General features: G+C 41.8%; 1 protein-coding gene across 7 annotated transcripts in view; it reads left to right on the top strand.

The window, feature by feature from the left end:
* Positions 1-23975, top strand: part of CACNA1E (calcium voltage-gated channel subunit alpha1 E) — a 575426-nt gene that overhangs the window by 249043 nt on the left and 302408 nt on the right. For all 7 annotated transcript variants that reach the window (XM_067467631.1, XM_067467628.1, XM_067467632.1 and 4 more), the window contains exons 5-7: positions 166-269; positions 4097-4249; positions 10512-10693. In XM_067467631.1, the coding sequence (XP_067323732.1) occupies positions 166-269; positions 4097-4249; positions 10512-10693 (439 nt within the window). The remainder of the gene's footprint in view (positions 1-165; positions 270-4096; positions 4250-10511; positions 10694-23975) is intronic.

Raw genomic sequence — 23975 nt, 5'->3', positions numbered from 1 at the left:
CAGAGAAATGGCTGTTGAGTCACAGTGGAGGGTAAGGTGCACCAATTCTGGCTGTCAGGTGCCTGGTGTGCGGAACGCCCCCTCCTGCAGGCAGGGAGGGAGGCATATGCGCTTTGCCCCAAATCTATCTTTAGTAACTTTTCTCTTTTTCTTGTTTATCTCCAGAATTCTTGCCACAGCAGGGACGCATTTCAACACCCATGTGGACCTCCGGACTCTGCGGGCAGTGAGGGTTCTCAGACCCTTGAAGCTTGTCTCGGGCATTCCTAGTAAGCATCTTTGCCTCCTGTTTTCCTCTTCCTGTTTTTTTGCAGAGCAATACTGGTGTTTTATCATATGCATCCATAGAATCATATAATAAATAATAATAAAACTTTATTTATACCCTGTTGCCATCTCCCCAAGGGACTCGGAGCAGCTTACATGAGGCCAAGCCCGACAACTCAGCAACAAAACAAAAAACAATAAGTAAAACAATACAATTAATGGGTTGTTGCAGGTTTTCTGGGCTATATGGCCATGTTCTAGAGGTATTTTCTCCTGACGTTTCACCTGCATCTATGGCAAGCATCCTCAGAGGTAGTGAGGTCTGTAATGAGCGTGACTACTATGGGAGCCAGTATTAAGAGCATCCAAAGAAGCATACATCCCTTCCACTACTCAATTCAGAAGCATACATCCCTTGTTGTTGTTGTTGTTGTTCATTCGTTCAGTCGTCTCCGACTCTTCGTGACCTCATGGACCAGCCTACGCCAGAGCTCCCTGTCGGCCGTTACCACCCCCAGCTCCCTCAAGGTCAGTCCAGTCACTTCAAGGATGCCATCCATCCATCTTGCCCTTGGTCGGCCCCTCCTCCTTTTGCCTTTCACTTTCCCCAGCATAATTGTCTTCTCTAGGTTTTCCTGTCTCCTCATGATGTGGCCAAAGTACTTCAACTTTGTCTCTAGTATCTTTCCCTCCAGTGAGCAGTCGGGCTTTATTTCCTGGAGGATGGACTAGTTGGATCTTCTCGCAGTCCAAGGCACTCTCAGCACTTTCCTCCAACACCACAGCTCAAAAGCATCGATCTTCCTTCGCTCAGCCTTCCCTAAGGTCCAGCTCTCACATCTGTAGGGAATACCATGGCTTTGACTAGGCGGATCTTTGTTGCCAGTCTGATGTCTCTACTCTTCACTATTTTATCGAGACTGGACATTGCTCTCCTCCCAAGAAGTAAGCGTCTTCTGATTTCCTGGCCACAGTCTGCATCTGCAGTAATCTTTGCACCTAGAAATACAAAGTCTGTCACGGCCTCCATGGTTTCTCCCTCTATTTTCCAGTTGTCAATCATTCTTGTTGCCATAATCTTGGTTTTTTTGACGTTTAGCTGCAACCCAGCTTTTGCGCTTTCTTCTTTCACCTTGATTAGAAGGCTCTTCAGGTCCTCCTCGCTTTCGGCCATCAGAGTGGTGTCATCTGCATATCTGAGGTTGTTAATGTTTCTTCCAGCAATTTTCACCCCAGCTTTGCATTCATCAAGCCCCGCACATCGCATGATGTGTTCTGCATACAAGTTAAAAAGGTTGGGTGAGAGGATGCAGCCTTGCCGGACGCCTTTCCCAATCTTGAACCAGTCTGTTGTTCCGTGGTCAGTTCTGACTGTTGCTACTTGGTCCTTGTACAGATTCCTCAGGAGAGAGGCAAGGTGGCTTGGTATGCCCATCCCACCAAGAACTTGCCACAATTTATTATGATCCACACAGTCAAAGGCTTTAGAATAGTCAATACAGCCCTTACACTACTCAATTTCCACATTGTTCATTTTAATACAGAGCTTGCAACCTGCATGCACAAGGGTGGCCAGTCTGGGGGCCTCATGTCATGCTTGTTTTTACTATTCCACCTATTATTATTATTATTATTATTATTATTATTAATAATAATAATAATAATAATAACTTTATTTTTATACCCCATCAACCATCTCCCCGGCTTACAAGGGACAAGTCCAGAATTACGATTAAAACACACAAGTAAAACACTTTAACCAATTAAAACATCAGACAAAACAAATACAACACAGGGTTGTTGTAGGTGTTTTTGGGCTGTATGGCCATGGTCTAGAGGTTTTGCCTGCATCTATGGCAAGCATCCTCAGAGGTAGTGAGGTCTGTTGGAACTAGGAAAAAGGGTTTATATATCTGTGGAATGACCAGGGTGGGAGAAATGACTCTTGTCTGCTGGAGCTAGGTGTGAATGTTTCAACTGACCACCTTGATTAGCATTTAATGGCTTGGAAGTGCCTGAGGGAATCTTTCTTTGAGAGGTGGTTTGATGTACCTGATTGTTTACTCTCTGTTTTTTTTCTGTTGTAATTTTAGAGTTTTTTTAATACTGGTAACTGTTGTAAAAAATTACAGCAGCAAAACATCAGAGAGTAAATAATCAGGCACATCAAATCACCTCTCAAAGAAAGATTCCCCCAGGCACTTCCAAGCCATTAAATGCTAATTAGGATGGTCAGTTGAAACATTCACACCTAGCTCCAGCAGACAAAAGTCCTTTGTCCCACCCTGGTCATTCCACAGATATATAAACCCTTTTTCCTAGTTCCAACAAACCTCACTACCTCTGAGGATGCTTGCCATAGATGCAGGCGTAACGTCAGGAGAAAATGCCTCAAGAACATGGCCATATAGCCCGGAAAACCTACAACAACCCAGTGATTCCGGCCATGAAAGTCTTCGACAATACAATACAATTAATATAACATGTAAACAATAACACACAAGGATTTAAAACCTATGGCCGGGCCAAATGTGATAATTTAAAGTTTAAAAAATAAATGCTTCCAATCATAGAGTTGGAAGAGAACTCCAGTCCAACCCCTTTCTGCCAAGAAGCAGGAAAATCGCATTCAAAGCACCCCCGACAGATGGCCATCCAGCCACTGTTTAAAAGCTTCCAAAGAAGGAGCCTCTACCTCACTCCAGGGCAGAGAGCTCCATTGCTGAACAGTTCTCACAGTCAGGAAGTTCGTCCTAATGTTCAGGTGGAATCTCCTTTCTTGTAGTTTGAAGCCATTGTTCCATGTCCTAGTCTCCAGGGCAGCAAAAAACAAGCTTACTCCCTCCTCCCTGTGACTTCCTCTCACATATTTATACATGGCTATCATGTCTTCTTTCAGCCTTCTCTTCTTCAGGCTAAACATGCCCAGGTCTTTAAGCCGCTCCTCATAGGTATTGTTCTCCAGACCCTTGATCATTTTAGTCGTCCTCCTCTGGACACATTCCAGCTTGTCAATATCTCTCATTGATTGTGGTGCTCAGAATTGGACACAATATTCCAGGTGCGGTCTAACCAAGGCAGAATACCAATCTTGATAAAATAGTGAAGAGTAGCGACATCACACTGGAAACAAAGATCCGCATAGTTAAAGCAATGGTATTCCCTGTAGTCACCTACGGATGTGAGAGCTGGACCATAGGGAAGACTGAGCAAAGGAAGATATATGCTTTTGAACTGTGGTGTTGGAGGAAAGTTCTGAGAGTGCCTTGGACCACGAGAAGATCCAACCAGTCCATACTTCAAGAAATAAAGCCTGATTGCTCATTGGAGGGAAGGATAGTAGAAGCCAAGACGAAGTTCTTTGGCCACATCATGAGAAGAAAAGAAAGCTTAGAGAAGAGTATGATGCTGGGGAAAATGGAAGGAAAAAGGAAGAGGGGTCAACCAAGGGCAAGATGGATGGATGGTATTCTTGAAGTGACTGGATTGACCTTGAAGGAGCTGGGGGTGGTGACGACCGACAGGGAGCTCTGGCGTGGACTGGTCCATGAAGTCACGAAGAGTCGGAAACGACTGAACGAATGAACAACAACAACAACATGGGACAAGCAGGCACCCCATTTTTGCTTGTTGATTGCTTATTCTGTTTATTGTATATGACTGCTTCCTGTACTTCATTACTTCTTCCAGGACCAAACTGCCAATTGCCAAATTGTATGTGTAGATTCTCTTTCAATGCTTTCCCTGTTGCAGAAAAAATGTTATGATTACTGGATATGGCGATGGTCACCATGTTTAGTTACAGTGTCCCTTTTTCTTTTTATCCAAGGTTTGCAGATTGTACTTAAATCCATCATGAAGGCAATGGTGCCTCTCCTCCAGATTGGCCTGCTCCTTTTCTTCGCTATTCTGATGTTTGCCATCATTGGCCTGGAATTCTATAGTGGGAAGCTGCACCGGGCTTGTTATGTGAACAATTCAGGTGAGGAATACTTTCTGTTCCCAATTCCTTTTCTGACTTTATTCTTCCCCTTGGCTTTTCAAATGCAGACATAGTATGACCATATATGTGGCTGTTGTGCATAGTCTTTTGCTTCTACTGTAGCCACAGCTAATACAGACATAGGGTGGTGTGTGATTTCCAGGCTGTATGGCTATGTTCTAGCAGCATTTTCTCCTGATGCATCTGTGACTGGCATCTCTGGAGGACCCCAAGTTTCGGCGGTGACCAGGGGAGCATTTGCACAGTTAAAACTTGTGCGCCAGCTGCACCTGTACCTTGGGAAGTCTGACTTGGCCATGGTGGTCCACACTCTTGTTACATCCTGAATAGATTACTGTAATGTGCTCTATGTGGGGTTGTCTTTGAAGACTGTTTGGAAACTTCAAATGGTCCAACGGGTGGCAGCCAGGTTACTAACAGGAGCGGCACTCAGGGAGCACACTACTCCTCTGTTGCATCAGCTTCACTGGCTGCCAATTTGCTACCGAGCACAATTTGAAAGTGTTGGCTTTAGCCTGTAAAGCCTAAACATTTTCAGCCCAGCTTACCTGTCCGAACGTATCTCGTCCTATGAGCTGAAGATCGGCTGGGGAGGCCTTGCTCTCGATCCCACCTGCCTCGCAAATGTGATTGGCAGAGATGAAGGACAGAGCTGTGATGAAGTGTGAGTTTTAATCTAAAGTTATGTATAATAATGGATAGGTGTTTAAAAGGGTAAGTATTTAAACTAGCATAACTGGGGGGATGGTAGCCAGCTCAACTCACTTTGAGCTGGCTTGCCATGGAAAAAGGGGTGGAGCCAACTGCCACTTGGCAGGGCAGCCATTTTAAAACAGTTAGTCTGTAGTCAGCGAACTACAGGGAAGGCTGGTTCTGTTGTGTGTTGAGAACCAGTGAAGTAGTCTGTAGTCTAAGAACTACAGGGAAAGGCTGATTCTACTGTGTTGAGAATCAGGAAGGTTTTGGCTTTTAGCCTGTGTAGTTTAGATAGGTCGAGTTGACTTATTTATATTAATAGTTAGTGTATGAGCAAAAGGGGGAGAGAAGCCTAATAAGAATCTTTACTGCAACAGAAATAACATAAGGAAAGAATAAGCTTGTGCCTGAAGTAATCTGTTAAAGAAAGAAACACATTTTGAAGGAAAATAAGTTTGAAACCTGTTTAGTGGAAGGAATAGTCCTCTTAAGAGTTGTTTTATGAAATGTTATAAATGTAACCTCTGAAGATATGTGCCTCTAAGGGTTAAGAAACATTGAAACTATCAAGCTTCTTCTATACTTCAATAAACTTGTTACAGTTTCTTCTAAAGCCAAGTCTCTTACAAATACTTTCAAGTTAAGCCACACTACACCTCGAAGAAAGACCAATTCAATATTACAACTCATTAGTTGTGTTATCAATTGGGTTACGTCCTAGCATAACTGGGGGGATGGTAGCCACCTCAACTCACTTTGAGCTGGGTGGCTCCTTTACAAACCGTTACAAACTGGTGCATCTTTACAAGGGCCTTCTCAGTGGTGCCCTCCTCCCCCCGGCTATGGAATTCCCTCCCCAGGAATATTAGATCGGCCCCCTCCCTCCTGACTTTCTGAAAAAAAAACTGGCTCTTTGAGCAAGCTTTTGAGAATGCAGCGGAATACATAATACCGATCTATGAATGATGAACATGGAATGGCCAGATGATGTTACTGGATAATGTTTTTAACAGGATGACACCGATGAGTATATGCTTTAACCGTTTTTATTAGGGCTGGGCGGTTTCGTTTCGTTAATTCGTAATTCGTTAATAATTCGTTAATTTTTTCAATTACAAAACGATAATGAACCATTCTGGAGCAATTATTAAAAAAAACGAATTTTCAAAAACATTTTGTAAATGCTTCGTATTTCGATATTGTATTCGTTTCGTTATTGTTTTGAGGTCGTTTCGTTATTATTTCCGCATGTCTGGGCCAGTTTTATGGTTTAATTAGTGAAAAAAAAATATAATATCACACCAACAGTCAACAACAGAGGGAGAGGGAAGCTTCAGAAGGTTTTGGAGGTTTTTTAGCATATTTCGCGGTCGCGTCCGCCATTAACAAATCAATTTGTTATTGTTTCGGAAATCGATTCGTTAATTTTTTACCATTTACGAAATTTCGTAAATATCGAACTTTTTAAAAGGAAAATTTTGTAATTATTTTAAATATCGAAACAAAAAAAAACCCCAAATACAAATCGATTTTAGAAACAAATTTTTCCGTTGTTACCCAGGCCTAGTTTTTATATATGTTTTATATTGTAATGTTGATTGTTTTTAATGGCACTTTTATGAATGCCTGGCATCGAATTGTGTCAATCTGTAACCCGCATAGAGTCGATGTATGGCTGAGAAAAGCGGGCTATAAATATCGTAAATAAACAAATAAATCCTCTGAAGATGCCAGCCACAGATTCAGGCAAAACATCAGGAGAAAACGCTGCTATATAACACGGTCATACAACCCGCAAGCCACCCAACACCCCAGTGATTCAGGTCATGAAAGATTTTGACAAAACAATAGAGACCTATGTGTTGTCAAAAGCTTTCATGGCCAGAATCACTGGGTTGCTGCAAGCTTTCCGGGCTGTATGGCCATGCTCCAAGTTTCCAACAGACTTCACAACCTCTGGAGATGCCTACCATAGAAACATCAGAAGAGAATGCTTCTGGAACATGGCCGTACAGCCAGGAAGGCATGCAGCAATCCAATACAGACTTAGCTTGGGAATCACTGAGAACAAAGGTAGTCTAGCAGAGTTCTGAGATACAAATACATAGTTAAAAGCTTTAAAAATGATTTTAAAGAAACCAATAAGGCAGGGTAGCTTTTCATCGAGCTGAAATCTTCATAGAAATATCCTTACACTTTGTTGACATCACCCTGAAAAACCTCTGCGTGCAAATACACACTTGGGGAGGTTTATTGAAACTAGCCTGTGCAGGCAAGGTTTTTGTTTAGCTTTCTTTTGTGTTTGTTGGGTGGAAGTGGGTGGATGTTTGCATGGCAGCACTGATACTTTGGGCGTCAACATTAACGTCATTGTTTCGCGATGAGAATAGAAAAAGAAAAATCCCAACTGCTTGGAACCAGCGCTGCACAGTGAAAACCAGAACGTAGTTAAAATCAAATCACTACCAGATGGCATCTGTGGCTGTAAGATTCTGTATTCCTGTAATGAGGGTGACTACTCTGTTGTATTTATGTGTTGTCGAAGGCTTTCATGGCCGGAATCACTGGGTTGTTGTAGGTTTTTTCGGGCTGTATGGCCATGGTCTAGAGGCATTCTCTCCTGACGTTTCGCCTGCATCTATGGCAAGCATCCTCAGAGGTAGTGAGGTCTGTTGGAACTAGGAAAAAGGATTTATATATCTGTGGAATGACCAGGGTGAGACAAAGGACTCTTGTCTGCTGGAGCTAGGTGTGAATGTTTCAACTGACCACCTTGATTAGCATACAATGGGCTGACTGTGCCTGGAGCAATCTTTTGTTGAGAGGTGATTAGATGTCCTTGTTTGTTTCCTCTCTGTTGATGTGCTTTTTGTAATTTTAGAGTTTTTTTAATACTAGTAGCCATATTTTGTTCATTTTCATGGTTTCCTCCTTTCTGTTGAAATTGTCCACATGCTTGTGGATTTCAATGGCTTCTCTGTGTAGTCAGACATGGTAGTTGTTGGAGTGATCCAGCATTTCTGTGTTCTCGAATAATATGCTGTGTCCAGGTTGGTTCATCAGGTGCTCTGCAATGGCTGACTTCTCTGGTTGAAGTAGTCTGCAGTGCCTTTCATGTTCCTTGATTCGTGTTTGGGCAATGCTGTGTTTGGTGGTCCCTATGTAGACTTGTCCACAGCTGCATGGTATACAGTAGACTCCTCTCAACAAAAGATTGCTCCAGGCACTGTCAGGCAATCAAATGCTAATCAAGGTGGCCAGTTGAAACATTCACACCTAGCTCCAGCAGACAAGAGTCCTTTGTCCCACCCTGGTCATTCCACAGATATATAAACCCTTTTTCCTAGTTCCAACAGACATCACTACCTCTGGGGATGCTTGCCATAGATGCAGGTGAAACGTCAGGAGAGAATGCCTCTAGAACATGACCATATAGCCCGAAAAAACCTACAACAACCCATGAATTAATTCCTATGCACACTGCACATATCTTATTTGTAGTGTAAATAACACTTAAAAACAATTCAATAATTAAAATGAAGAACCATTTTAACAAATATAAACTTATTAGTATTTCAATGGAAAGTGTGGGCCTACTTTTGGCTGATGAGATAGGATTGTTGTTGTTGTTGTTGTTGTTGTTGTTATGTGCTTTCAAGTCATTTCAGACTTAGTTTGACCCTGAGCGAGGGCCGGGTAAATGACCTTGGAGGGCCGTATTCGGACCCCGGGCCTTAGTTTGAGGACCCTGCTCTAGAACATGGTCATATAGCCCAAAAAAAACCTACAATAACCCATAATATAGATTATCAAAGGAAATCATACAGGGACATGAGAGAAGCCTCCCACAAGGATAGTAACACATCAAAAACATCTGGGCATCCCCTGAAAACATCCTTGCAGACAGCCAATTCTCTCACACCAGAGAGTGAGTTTCTCAAGTCGCTCCTGATACAACAAAAAAAATCAAAGGAAATAATCTACATTATCTGCGTTGAACTTGATTATATGAGTTTACACTGCCACATAATCCAGTTCAAAGCAGATAATCTGGATTTTATATGGCAGTGAAGAAGGAGCCTGTGATTGTACCAATATCCTGCCCAATGAGTTTTTGCTGCTGCACAAAAGCTGGCAACTTCAGCTGTATTTCAGAAGACTGGTCAACCAAAAGATAATCAGTATAAAACCTTTCAGGTCACCCTGGAATATTTTGTAAAATTGGATTAGTAAAATGTTGCCAAAGTTCTTGATAAAAAAAGCACTACAATAAAACATTCTCCCCAGTTTCTACCACCTCAGTCTCACAGGAACATAGGTGTTTACTAGGGCTGGGCGATTTCGTTTTGTTAATTCGTAATTCGTTAATAATTCGTTAATTTTGTTGATTACGAAGCGATAACGAACCATTCTGGAGCAATTTGTTTAAAAAATGAATTTTTAAACACGTTTTGTAAATGCTTCGTATTTCGTTATTGTATTCGTTTCGTTATTGTTCTGAGGTCGTTTCGTTATTATTTCCGCATGTCTGGGGCAAGTTTTTTGTTTAATTAGTGAAAAAAAATTATAATATCACACCAACAGTCAACAACAGAGGGAGAGAGAAGCTTCAGAAGTTTTTGGAGGTTTTTTAGCGTATTTCGCGGTCGCGTCCGCCATTAACGAATCGATTCGTTATTGTTTCGGAAATCGATTCGTTAATGTTTTGTAATTTTTTTCACATTTACGAAATTTCGTAAATATCGAACTTTTTTAAAGGAAAATTTTGTAATTATTTTAAATAACGAAACGCAAAAACCCCCCAAAAACGAATCTATTTTAGAAACAAATTTTTCCGTTGTTACCCAGGCCTAGTGTTTACAGTATCATATCATCCCTTCAGTAATGCAGAAGGTAGCACATTGAATTTAACCAAAGAGAATGCCTTCCTATATTCTGGGACAATTAGGTTACTTAGGCACTCTGCAGGAAAAAGAGCCCTCCTATTGTCTTTGAACATATATTAAAATGATGCAAATGAAAATACATGCAAAAATCAACAAAATATAGAACATTGACTTTAAAGTGCAAAATAAACAGTATTCCAGGATAAAACATGTTTCAAAAATCAATTTTCTGCTGTGAAAAAAACAAGATGAAACACAATTTTCAGCCATCCTGTTCCTCAATCTAAAAGTGATGATAGGAAGCAGGCAATGGTTGCAACTGTCATCAGCTCTTACTGCCCCTGTCCATCTAAAGAAGATGGTTACACATGTGTCAGAGGGTGGAGGGATGGGTCCTACTTTAACCTCTCCCTCTGCCATTCAGATACAGAAAGAGGGGTTGGTGATGGCCCCCCTCCCTGGGGCCTTAAGCAGCTGCCTTATGATGCCTCCCCTTGATCTCAGACCAGTTGATAACCATCTGAGGAATCTCAACATTTCCTTTGAAAAGGCATGGTATAGGAAGGTCCTGTTTCACTGTGATTGTCTTGGTAAGTATGGTTGCCGTTTTTTACAAATTCATTTCTGTACCATTTGGTTTAATTTGTGTGTGACTGCAGGTGAATTACAAGAGCTGGACCCACCTCATCCTTGTGGGGTGCAAGGATGCCCTGCAGGTTACGAGTGCAGAGACTGGATTGGTCCCAACGATGGGATCACTCAGTTTGACAACATTCTCTTTGCTGTGTTGACTGTCTTCCAGTGCATTACCATGGAAGGATGGACTACAGTGCTGTACAATGTGAGTAAGACGTATGAGGAAGGACTGGGATACTCTGGTGGGAAGCAACCGGGTTGGACACAGCATTTTCTTTGTTAAAATTTGGCTGGGTATACATTTTCAATGGGAATGTAAGGACTTAACTTGGCATACATTTGGTTACATTCTGTTTGCAATTTACCTGATCTATTCAGGTGCAGTGGGTTAAAGCACTAAGCTACTAAGCTTGTTGACCAAAAGGTTGCAGGTTTGATTCCGGGTAGTGGCGTGAGCTTCCACTGTCAGCCCCAGCTTCTGCCAACCTAGCAGTTCAAAAACATGCAAATGTGAGTAGATCAATAGGTACCCCTTCGGCAGGAAACAGCGCTCCATGCAGTCCACATGACCTTGGAAGTGTTTACGGACAATGCTGGCTCTTCGGCTTAGAAATGGAGATGAGCACCACACCCCAGAGTCGAACACGACTGGACTTAATGTCAGGGGAAAACCTTTACCTTTACTATTCATATTATTTCTTCCTTCAATGTGTGGCGTTATGTAAGTTGTGGCCACTTCATGTGATCTAGAGCTAAAATTTAGGGGTCTTTGCCAGGAGGCAGAGACCAATTAGACTCATCAAAGAGTTCTTTTTCCCTGGCAAGACAGAGAAGCATCCCATATTTTTCCCTGATTTCCCAATGAAAAGTCTCACCAGTTGAAGAAAAGCCATTGAGGTTTAATGCGATTCAGCTGAAACGGATGCAAAGCTGCAATAATTCGCCAAAGCTAAGTATGAGGGGAATACACCAATACAGTCATATTTATAGCAAATTCAAAGTTGCAGAGTTCAAACTCCCCGCCCCGGCTTCCCTGTTGTCCCCTGCCATGATTGGGCGATGGGCTCCAGTGGTCCATAGGAACCAATGGGGAGACCTCTGTCATCTGGTGGCGACAGCCAATCAGGAGAGATGGAGGCGGGATGAGGGAGCACAAAGGAATCTGGGAAAGGAGTAAACAAAGGAAATGCCATGCCATGTGGCCGGCGAGACAAAGGGAAAATCTCAAGCCAGCCTGATCTATTGTACTTTGAGTGGAATGAATAATCAGAGCAAAGGCAAAAGGTTTTTTTGAGGACCCTTTGTCCTTCAGGAGGAAATATGATTAAGATTTTTGCCAAAGGAGCAAGCTGAGGTCTGGGCAATTCCTCCGAGGGCCACCAGCTGCCCAGGCTATTGTTCATGCAAAGGGAAGTTGTGGATAAAAAAATATCCTGGAATGTTTGGGGCTTTGTAGTCCCTTTGGTGGAGTTTCTTCATGTATATAGGGGAAACAAAGGGCAGAGGAAAAGGGGAAAGGCTTCTGCCACACAAAGAATTCAGAAAACACATTTCATATATCTAAAGTTCATAAAAGGCAAGATTTCATAAGGTTTGTCCATGTGGAGGGAAAGAGTGTCCATAGGGGATGGCTAAAATGCAAGGGTGTTGCACAAAGGTCCTGGCAGGAGTTCTAGAGTGGCCCAAATGGACCTGGTGTCTCTGGAAACTAGCTTTGCTCCCCGTCCTTGGAGAACTACAGCTCCCGAGAGAGGCAGAGACCCCAAGGTCTAGCTATTCCCGAAGTTTCATGGGGTCCTCATTGTTGTTAAGGCCTTGGCAAATTGACCAAGACTTAACCCCTATTGTGCAGTCTGGTACCTTTGTCCTTTGCAGAACTATAAGTTACCATCCCTTGTTAGGGGGGAGGAGCATGCTCGATGTCACATGTACCATGATGAATCAGGCATATGTTTGTTTGTAAAGCATAATATGTCATTTTTAATTACTCCTTTATCAAAGTACATAATGGCTGGACAGTGTAGGATTTTAACATTCCAAACGTCAAAATCCTACAATGTTCTAATAAAGCAACTATAGTTTTCCCTCAGTTAAAGCATACTTTTGGTACAGGAATTCTTCTGCGAGTATGGACAACAGTCTCGTTCAGATTGCTTGTGATGAGTAAGACTTGCTTCCAGATGGTTAGGTGGGAAAGTTTTGTAACTGGCCTCATTTATTTATTTATTTTCTTTCAGGCTGTCAATTTGTATGTGTGCGTAGGAAGGCCACAGTGTAATTTGTTTTTTGTTTTTTTTGTGGACTAGTAACTTTTCTAGACACTTTCCAAAGCAGGTTAAATATATATAATCCGATCTTTGCTGCTCTGGTATATGATAAGCAGTCCCTGGTTAAACCTGTAAAGCTTTCTCCATATTAAGAATATGAGTTATTTTGAGCTAGAAACAGATGGAAGGTTTAGGGTTTTTTGTTCTTTTCAGAAGGAATTTTTGGAAGAAGGGATCATTGCTTGTGGTGGGTACAGTCATCTCACTTTTAACTACAGTAAATCTTGAATTTTTCAGAAACCGGTAGGACCTGTTATGTCAGGAAATATGTATGTACCATAGGGTTGTGCATTTGGGGTAAACCTTGACCCGTTTTGTGTTCCAGCTTTTGGTGGGGGCCTTGATCCATTTTTTGGGAACCTCCCAAAATTGGGAGTGCAGGTATCTGTTTTCACTCTGGGGTGGTGAAAGATCCTGGCATGCACTTCAAGTAGCTTTTTACCTGCTGTCTCTACTCTAGAGGAGCCACTCAGTTGCAAGCACTTTCAGGCTCACATGCTTTTTGGGCCTATACACCACACACGCACTCGCTTTTGAAGGCAAGGAGGCAAAAAATCCTGTTTCTTACTCTAGAGGAGGTGCTCGACTGCAGGCACTGGCAAGCATGCATGCTTTCTGGGCCTGCACGCTACACATATACACTCTTTCCAAGGCAAAGGAAGCAAATTTTGGGAGACACTCGGCTTCAGGTGTTCACACTTTCTCTCCCTGGTTACACCATGCTAGCCAGCCACGCACTCTCCAAGGCGTTTTAAGGAGGCTTCCCACTTCCAGGTAAGGAAGAGGGATGTCCTAGAATCATAGAATGATAGTTGGAAGAGACCTCATAGGCCATCCAGTCCAACCCCCTGCCAAGAAGCAGGAAAATTGCATTCAAAGCACCTCTGACAGATGGACATCCAGCCTCTGTTTAAAAGCTTCCAAAGAAGGAGCCTCCACCACACTCCAGGGCAGAGAGTTCCACTGCTGAACAGCTCTCACAGTCAGGAAGTTCTTCCTCATGTTCAGATGGAATCTCCTTTCTTGTAGTTTGAAACCATTGTTCCATTGCGTCCTAGTCTCCAGAGCAGCAGAAAACAAGTTAGCTCCCTCCTCCCTATGACTTCCTCTCACATACTTATACATGGCTATAATGTCTCCTCTCCACCTTCTCTTCTTCAGGCTAAACATGCCCAGCTCTTTAACCTGGAAGAGGAGAGTAGTTTTCAGGGAATGAGGGTTTACTTTTTGTTTCCTGGGGATTAATAAAAAAATCTTTGCCCAGCGGGAAGCCAGGGGGCCAAAGAGAAGTTCTCAGAGGTTTTCCACAAATGATCTTTAGATGGCTTGTGAAGTATAAAAAGTTCTTTATTAATGAACAATCAAACAGAAACTTCTCTTGTCTTCAATAAAAATAAACGAATGATTCCAGGCTTTTATGCAACTGGTGACTTCCTAATCTTGCCCACAAAGGACAGGCAACTGTCTTCAATAACTTCTTCTTTACTTTAAAGGAAAATCCCCTTTTTAACTTCTCCCAGGCTGACTGTAATCTAACCCTTACTGATGTGGGCTCGCTACCGGGTCGAACTGCTTCTCGAACGCCGAGTGGACCTACCAGTAAAGGCTTAGATGTTCTCCAGCTGGAGTTCTTTGGTCTTTAGGGCTGTTTCCCTGGAAATCTTTGGAGACTCTTAAGACTGTTCTCCCCCAGAAAGTCTTGGATGTTCTTAAGACTGTTTCCCCCTGGAAAGTCTTAAGGGTAGAAGCTTTTGTACAGGGGAAGCTTGCACACATCCTGTACATTAGCTTTCCTTTCTGAGACTAACTAAAAATGGCCCTTCCCTTCCCAATTGCCCTGAGCAAAGGGCGGAACCAAAACTTAACAATCATAGTATCATAGAATCAAAGAGTTGGAAGAGACCTCATGGGCCATCCAGTCCAACCCCCTGCCCAGAAGCAGGAATATTGCATTCAAATCACCCCTGACAGATGACCATCCTTCAACCATAAAGAAGGAGCCTCCACCACACTCCGGGGCAGAGAGTTCCACTGCTGAACGGCTCTCACAGTCAGGAAGTTCTTCCTCATGTTCAGATGGAATCTCCTCTCTTGTAGTTTGAAGCCATTGTTCCGCGTCCTAGTCTCCAGGGAAGCAGAAAACAAGCTTGCTCCCTCCTCCCTGTGGCTTCCTCTCACATATTTATACATGGCTATCATATCCCCTCTCAGCCTTCTCTTCTTCAGGCTAAACATGCCCAGCTCCTTAAGCCGCTCCTCATAGGGCTTGTTCTCCAGACCTTTTATCATTTTAGTCGCTCTCCTCTGGACACATTCCAGCTTGTCAATATCTCTCTTGAATTGTGGTGCCCAGAATTGGACAGGTGACTTGCCCTATGACTGCAACCAAAGGAAGCCACCTATCTGCAGAGTCCCTGAAACCTTGGACTGCAAGTAAACATTTAATACAAAGCAAATAAATTTGGAGCTCCTGGTACAGCCATACCAGAACATTCAGCTTGTTGTACATGTTCAACAAGTTGACAACAGTACATGTTTTGCATGTACTGTTGTTGAACCAGCCCCCCCCCCATCCTGTATCTGCATTTCATGTCCCTTTCCATCTCTTCCTCTCTCCTTTTTCCCAATGCTACAAAAGGCAATAGTATCCATACTGAAGTGGAATAATTCCATTATAAGTATGTGACAGAACTCCTTGAGGGATTTGATCATATAACTAAGCTTGAAGGCCTGGCAGACACCCACGGGTGAAGTAGGCAGCAAAGAAGAACATTACTCTTAATGCTGGTGTTGAACTGCAGGCTGGTGACTGTGCTTCTCCTGTTGGGAAGGGGCATCGCAGCCTTGCAATTGGGTTGGTGCCATTCCCTTTCCTCTGGGAAACAAAGCCCTTGTTTCTTGGTTCCTGCTGTTTGTGCTACTGTAAATAGCGACAAATACCAGCCTTCAGCACCACAGAAAGATTACTGCAGTGAATAATTATTAGTGTTTTGTCTGAATATGAGAGACAGGGAGATTGCTCTTCTCTCTCTCAAGAGACTAAAGTTATTTGTTGATATCGTACATTCAGTTTAAGGGCAGAGCGGAAATGAATGTCAAAATTGTGAACTTGTTCATTATAGCACTGGTATCTTTTTCATTTTGGAAGATGTTATTACATTGATTGCATTTCTTTTATATATTTTTTCTAATTGTCGTCTGTGCTGAGGCTGTTTTTAAGGGATATAAAATTAAAAATCAATGGAACAAACAATCCATCCATCCATTTGTTTGTTTCATTAATCTATTTGTTTTTCTCATTCTATTGTCAGAACCTCGGGGCAGATGACAATTTTAAAAAGCAGTCAACTCCAATCAATACAATCACACCCATTAAAAATTAAGAACTCATAAATAATAGCTATAAAGCATCGTAGCAACAACACATTTTAATACAATCAGTTGAGTCAAAAATAAAATCCATATCGTCTTACTACATGCTTTTCACTAGTAATTAAACCAAATAGGTCTGTAGAATTTCTTTAGAAAAGGAAGAAGGTGCCATCATCAATAGTGCCTTGCATCATATTTATTTTTGATTCTTCTGAAATCTCAGTTTGTTAATCAAAGTCAATTCTGAATAATAATAATAATAATAATAATAATAATAATAATACTTTATTTATACCCCACCACCATCTCCCCAAGGGACTCAGAGCGGCTTACATGAGGCCAATAGGCTTGGGCAATCCATGGTTCTAAATGGTTCTAAAGTATTGTCGAAGGCTTTTAGGGATATATAACAGAATCACTCAGTTCTTGTGGGTTTTTTCGGGCTATATGGCCATGTTCTAGAGACATTTCTCCTGACGTTTCGCCTGCATCTATGGCAAGCTTCCTCAGAGGTGAGGTCTGCTGGAGCTGGGGAAAAAAGGGGTTTATATATCTGTGGAAAGACCAGGGTGAGACACAAGGCTTTTGTAAGTTGGGCTAGGTGTGAATCTTTTCAATTGACCACCTTGATTAGCATACAATGGACTGACTGTGCCTGGAGCAAACTCTTCTTGAAAGGTGATTAGATGTCCCTGCCTGTTTTTCTCTCTGCTGTTTTAATTTTAGCGAGTTCTTTGCGGATGGTGTGAATTCTCTCTCTTAAGAGGTTGCGTTCCAGGCGGTCATAGATCCGGTGAGCCTGTGGTGTTTTGAAAGTCCTTTTAGCTGCGAGAAATTGTGGGATGGTATCTGTGTCTCTGCAGCGTAGAAGGAAAGTCAGGGAGCACAGTAGATGTGCTTTCCTGGTCCTTAGTTTCTCCAATTTCTGTGTGTCTTGGAACAGTTTCTCCCCGTAGAGATGTTCAATGTATTGTCGAAGGCTTTCATGGCCGGAATCACTCAGTTCTTGTGGGTTTTTTCGGGCTATATGGCCATGTTCTAGAGGCTTTTCTCCTGACGTTTCGCCTGCATCTATGGCAAGCTTCCTCAGAGGGTGAGGTCTGCTGGAGCTGGGAAAAAAAGGGGTTTATATATCTGTGGAAAGACCAGGGTGAGACACAAGGCTTTTGTAAGTTGGGCTAGGTGTGAATCTTTTCAATTGACCACCTTGATTAGCATACAATGGACTGACTGTGCCTGGAGCAAACTCTTCTTGAAAGGTGATTAGATCTATGACCTCCTGGAACGCAACCTCTTAAGAGAGAGAATTCACACCATCCGCAAAAAACTCGCTAAAATTAAAACAGCAGAGAGAAAAACAGGCAGGGACATCTAATCACCTTTTTTTCCCAGCTCCAGCAGACCTCACCTCTGAGGAAGCTTGCCATAGATGCAGGCGAAACGTCAGGAGAAATGCCTCTAGAACATGGCCATATAGCCCGAAAAAACCCACAAGAACTGGGTTCTAAAGTACTTACAAAACTAAAGTTCTGGTGGTGAAAATTTCAGAACTCTAACAAAACTTTCAAAATGTAATTATTATTTCATTATTGGTGATTTTAATGACAGAACCAATTAGGAACTGCCATTTATTATGAAATTTTGAGAGTTTTGTTAGAGTTCTGAAATTTTCACCACCAGAACTTTAGTTTTGTAAGTACTTTAGAACCATTTAGAACCATGGATTGCCCAAGCCTAGAGGCCAAGCCTGACAATACATACATCAGTAAATCAACACAGCAATAAACAAGAAAAAAAATAAAACTACAATACAAATCTATATATATATAAATGCTCTGTGCATAATGAGTGCCTTAAAAACAAAAGAACCCATGAATGAAATCACACCAAATTTGGCAACAAAATGTCTCACAACACAAGGAGTGACCATCACTCAAAAATTATGATTTTGTCATTTGGGAGTTGTAGTTGCTGGGATTTATAGTTCACCTACAATCAAAGAGCATTCCGAACTCCGTCAACGATGGAATTGAACCAAACTTGGCACACAGAACTCCCATGACCAACAGAAAATATAAATATGGCATTGACCTTGAGTTTGGGAGTTGTAGTTCACCTACATCCAGAGAGCACTGTGGACTCAAACAATGATGGATCTGGACCAAACTTGGCACAAGCACCCAGTACGCCCAAATATGAACACAGATGGAGTTTGGGGAAAATAAACCTTGACATTTGGGAGTTGTAGTCACTGGGATTCACAGTTCACCTACAATCAAAGAGCGTTCTGAACCCCACGAACGACAGAATTGGGGCAACCTTCCCACATTACCAACAGAAAATACTTAAGGCCATCCAATCCAACTCCCTTCATCAAGGCAAGAAAATGTAATCAAAGTCCTCCTGAGAAAGAGCCATCCAGCCATAGATATAGATAGATAGATAGATAGATAGATAGATAGATAGATAGATAGATAGATAGATATGATTCACACACAGAGAGATATAGTGTCATAGATTTGAAAGAGACCCTTAAAGAAGGACAATGGTATGTTGCATGTTCCAGGGTGGGCAAACCAGACACTCTCCACATCAACACTGACAAGGAAACAACAAGAAATACTGTTTACCCACAAGCATAAAGAAATTACATATATTAGAAACCAACATTTTCTCATTACTTTATTTTCCAGATCAACAGACTGGGCCACAGCAACACGTGGCAGGAGGGCAGCTAGTATTATATAAAATACTAACATTTCAAAGTATCTACTATAATAAAGGGAGGGGTGATGTTGTCACCAAACATTAAGTCCAATATCATATCTTCTTCCATATTTTCTTCCAGTTACTTCAATTTTAGACCACCACCCAAAGATTCCCTTCCATTTAATCAGGAGTTCTTAATGTTCTTTATACTTCACTTTGCTTGATGAATATCTGAACTAAAGCAAAGTGAAAGACCCAGCTTGTGAAACACACTGGGAAGGGGAGGAGGGAGATTATTCCTATGGAATTAATTTATCCAGTATAGAGACAGATGTAAGGTTTTAAATACCCCAAAATAGAATCATAGAATCAAAGAGTTGGAAGAGACCTCATGGGCCATCCAGTCCAGACCCCTGCCAAGAAGCAGGAATATTGCATTCAAATCACCCCTGACAGATGGCCATCCAGCCTCTGTTTAAAATCTTCCAAAGAAGGAGCCTCCACCATACTCCGGGGCAGAGAGTTCCACTGCTGAACGGCTCTCACAGTCAGGAAGTTCTTCCTCATGTTCAGATGGAATCGCCTTTCTTGTAGTTTGGTTTTGGCTGGTTTTGGAAGCTAAGTAGGATCAGCCCTTGGATGGGAGATTGTCAATTAAGACCACATGCTGTAGACGATACTTCTGAGGAAGGAACTGGCAAAACTACCTGTGAGTAATCCTTGTCTAGGAAAGCTGTATGAAATTCATGGGGTCATCATAAGTCAGCAATCCAGTTGAAGGCACTTATGAACATGGGGAAGATGTGCAATTTCCTTGTGGTTCATCACTGTGGGCCCAAACTAGACACAGTTCAAAAGATAAATGGAAACAATAGCAGATTTGGACTGTTTATTCTTACTTTTTACATGCCCATGTATAGCGAAATTAAAGCTAGCGTAGAACAAAGGCTGATCCTAAGTGACCGAATTACTTGGTAGTAATAGCCGCCACCACCTCAGAATTGTTGGCCTAAGGAACCAAAGGGTGTGAATGTATTATAGGTAATAGATGTTTGAGCACTTGATTTTCTATGGCTTCTTCCACTGGATGACTGAATTTTAAAAATGTGTTGAGAGAATGAGTTCTGAGGGAAACGAATGGATTGAGGCATACAACAGTTAAAAGTTAACTAAGAAAGACTTTATTTAAACTTTATATATTAACAACAACTCGTTGGAAATGAGTGGTACAGAAGCTTGATTCAGTTGCAGTAACTTGGTTGCTTATAACAAACAGTTCCCCTGACAGAATAGCTTTTACAGCTGTGAGTCCCTTTAACAAACTGTTCTATCTTTAGACACAGTTTCTCTTAGAGCACAGACTCCAGTCTGCCTCACTCACTGGGCTATAAGGTATCTTTAAACCTCTCCTAAGTTTAATAAGACACAGCTCTCTTTTACTAGTCCTCTCAACGTAGTAAAACTCTAGCTTAATGTCTTCACCTTATTCCCAAACCTATAGGCTCACTAAAAGCTCTTCTTCTGTCAGTTCCCTGCTGAAACTTCCTATCTCAAAATTCACAACCTTCTCTCTCTCTAGTCTAAACCCTTCTTCTCTGTTAAAATCCCTTCTCCCTTTCTGTCAAACTAGACAGCTGCTTTCCCTCTCTAAGCTGACTCCACCCCCAATTGCTACACCCAATCAGGAGTCAGCCTGACTCCTCCTCCTGCTCTCTTGAATACCAAGATGCCAGACACTGCTATGCAGGCTTCGGCCTAGCCGACTAAAAGGTAGATCTATCACACCTTGAAACTGATTTTATAACTGCACCGCTTATTCAGCACCAGTAGTCCTGAGTACTCCATAGAAAGGCCAAATTCCTTGCTCAGGTGGATTATGATCAACAAATGCTTGTCTACCCATGCAGTATAATAACATACAACAGTGGTTCTCAATCTGTGGGTCCCCAGGTGTTTTGGCCTACAACTCCCAGAAATCCCAGCTAGTTTACCAACTGGAGTTGAAGGCCAAAACATCTGGGGACCCACAGGTTGAGAACCACTGACGTACAAGGAAGGTGATGCAGTGAATTGCCCGACAAACTTCAAACAGGTCACTATTCCTAAATACTCTACAAATGGGAAGGTCATGTTCAGAGAACAGTGAAGATGGAAAGTCATTCAAAGGTGGACATATTGCCTTTCTCATGAGAGACAAACTGATTGTGAGGAGGGTGTCAGGGGATAGCAAAACCCTCACTGGGTAGATACATTATTTATAGTTCTTTCTCCCATTGCTGCACATGGGACTAATTGTCTCAGGGCAAGCAAATTAATTCAAACTAGAACACTACAGAATCTCTTATCAGAAGTTAGCAGAGATTTACTGTGACCTTGTGCAGCTAACTGTTTTAATAAGAAAACACTTTAACTCAGGCTTTCATCCAAACTCATGATGGAGACTTTAATCTTGACTTGTTGCTTTTGTACAACTATGTACAGACATCAGGATCCCCTGATATCCTATCAGTATATACGAAGATATACTCACAAGTGATGTACAATGAGAAGGATAGATGCATGGCAAGAAGGCATCATGGCAAGACCAGCACATGGCAAGAGATTATGGCAAGAAATCTGAATGGCGAGTGGGGGAGCACATGCCAGCCACTTACTTGTATACCCATAGGCTTCTTATCATAAATCGGGGACAAAAGGAAATTATACAATGCTCGTCGTGTCTGTCACATGGTCATGACTGAGCTCCTTAAGCCTGTCCCTCCAGTTCCACATCACCACTTACTTAACTCTTCAGTGGATGTGTATGACCACATATCTATTAGAACTGTATTTTCCAGGAATGAACAGTGGAGTTACAGACAATGCATACCTACCTAACATTGCATTATCTACCTAACAGAGGGTTCATCACAATGCTATGAACATGGCAGTGGGATACATGCAATTGAAGAGCACAGGGTGGCTTGTGCTCATTGATAGCTCTATAGTACAGATAGCTGTCCTAAGTTGCCCTTCAAAAACAGCCTTAATACAATGTTGAAAGTAAAAGAAAAATGCTTTACTTCAGCAAACACAAAGGATAAGCGAATGCAATGGAAAAATGCAAAAGAAAGTAAGGCAGTCTTAATGCAGACTCAAATTAAAGTCTCTTACAAAATCCCAAAAGAAACAGCAGTCTTTCATCAAAGAACGGGCAATGATCACTAAGTTCTTAGCAGCAGACACAAAGCAGGCTCAATTGGAGTGAAAACAGCAGAGTTGTTATTACCAGCGAAAGCTGGCTACTCCTGCTTCTGATTTATAGCCCTGAATTCCCCATGCAGGAGGTGCTAGGGAGACTCCCAATTAGTTCAGCGTTTCTAGCAGCTATTCTAGCTGAATGCCACCTGTGCTATGTGTTCTTTTGTCTCTCTAGAAATATGGGCACTTGCACAACCTCATCGTCTGATTCTTCTTCTCCCTCCGATTCCTGAGCACTTCCCTGCTCCCCTTCCTCTTCCGAAGATGAGGAATTCCTAACATTAGCCCAAGAAGATTCTATATTATAGCTGGACAAGCAGGCCAGAAGTGACCTGGCATTGCCTATGGATTTATACTCCAGAATGATAGAACTTTAAAGAGAGCATCAAGCCCTACAAAGATGCAAAATTAACCTTATTTGGACTGTGATCCTTTACCCACCTACTGAACTCAGTTGTAGTTCTTACATCTGACTAGATAAGTGCTTACATCTGACTTTGCCTCACAATAACACCAAAAGCTATATTAGGCTAAGGATGGTGGAGGCCTTTTAAAGTATCTTGACTGAAGAAGGATTCGAACCCATATGTCCCTGGCCTCTTTGATGCAAACTAATTTTAAGAAAAAGTAATTGTACAGCTATATGTTTGTATTACCATCAGCATAGCACAACATTGTGGTCCCATCTAAACTGCCATATATTTCAGGATCTGATCCCAGATTACCTGCTTTAAACTGGATTATATGCCAGATAATTTGGGATAAGAAGGTAATCTGGGATCAGATCCTGGGCTATAGGAACAGTGTGGAAGAGGCCTGTGTTATGTACCCTTTGGGTAAGGAAAAGTGGAAATGAGAGAGTTGTCTAGAGTTGTCCGAGAGATGCTTCACAAAGGAAGGCCTTGAAGGGAAATCAAATTATGTTGTGATCAAAAACAGCATTTAATTTCCCTTGTGTTTTTTATTTTGTTTTTGGTGTTGATGTTTCATCATTATTAATGAGAGAATAGCAGAAGAAGGAACAGTGTATTAGCGTTTAATGAAGATATAACAGTACAGGACTGTAACGTGTATTTACTTGCCTTGTGTCTGTTATATATCTAGATAACAATATTTAACATGCATGGATATTTGGTTGTTTTTGAAAGTTGGTATCAGCACTCTGATGCCTTTCAAGTAAAAAGATATTTCAGAGGTTCAACATCTGCAAAGCTACAGAGAATAATAACCAGTTTTTACATTGCAAAAGTAAAACATACTTGTTTCAGCAAATTAACAGTATCAAACAACAAAACCAAAACTTTTTGCAGATCAGGTTTTGAAAATTGCAGGTAATAAAGCAAATATATGAAACATGAAACATTTCTACAAATGAAGAAGGTGGGCTTCTGGCCAGTAATCCCATTTGATGGACAGGAACATTGTACTTTGGGAGTGACAAATGGAATAGGGGAAGGGAACACACAGGTTCAGATTTAGTCTGTTCCCCGCAAAGTTTGTTATTACCAAGTTTTATCTATAAAGGAAGAGGTGGATATATACTGAGCAGGAACAAAGGAAGCCAGTTTTCCAAAAGGAGGTTGTGGGGCGTAGCATTGCACATAACTGAATACGTGATGCCACACCACATATGTAGTTTTCTGCCACCACTTTAATACCTGGGACATACTCTGTTTCTGTCCTTTTACAGCTGCCTTTCCTTTTGACTCAGTGAGGGGAAAAAGAATTTCCTTTCTAAATCCCTTTACCACCTTGTACTGCTGCAGTTTCCCTTTTAAATTGGCTGGGGCTTTCTTGTGAGCTGTTTAACCTTTGTGCTTTATATCACAGGCTTGAGAC

This window comes from Anolis sagrei, chromosome 4 (genome assembly GCF_037176765.1).
Source record: "Anolis sagrei isolate rAnoSag1 chromosome 4, rAnoSag1.mat, whole genome shotgun sequence".
NCBI classification, from domain to species: Eukaryota; Metazoa; Chordata; class Lepidosauria; order Squamata; family Dactyloidae; genus Anolis; species Anolis sagrei.
Note: the sequence above shows the minus strand (reverse complement) of the source record. Positions and strands in the feature narration are given on the sequence as shown.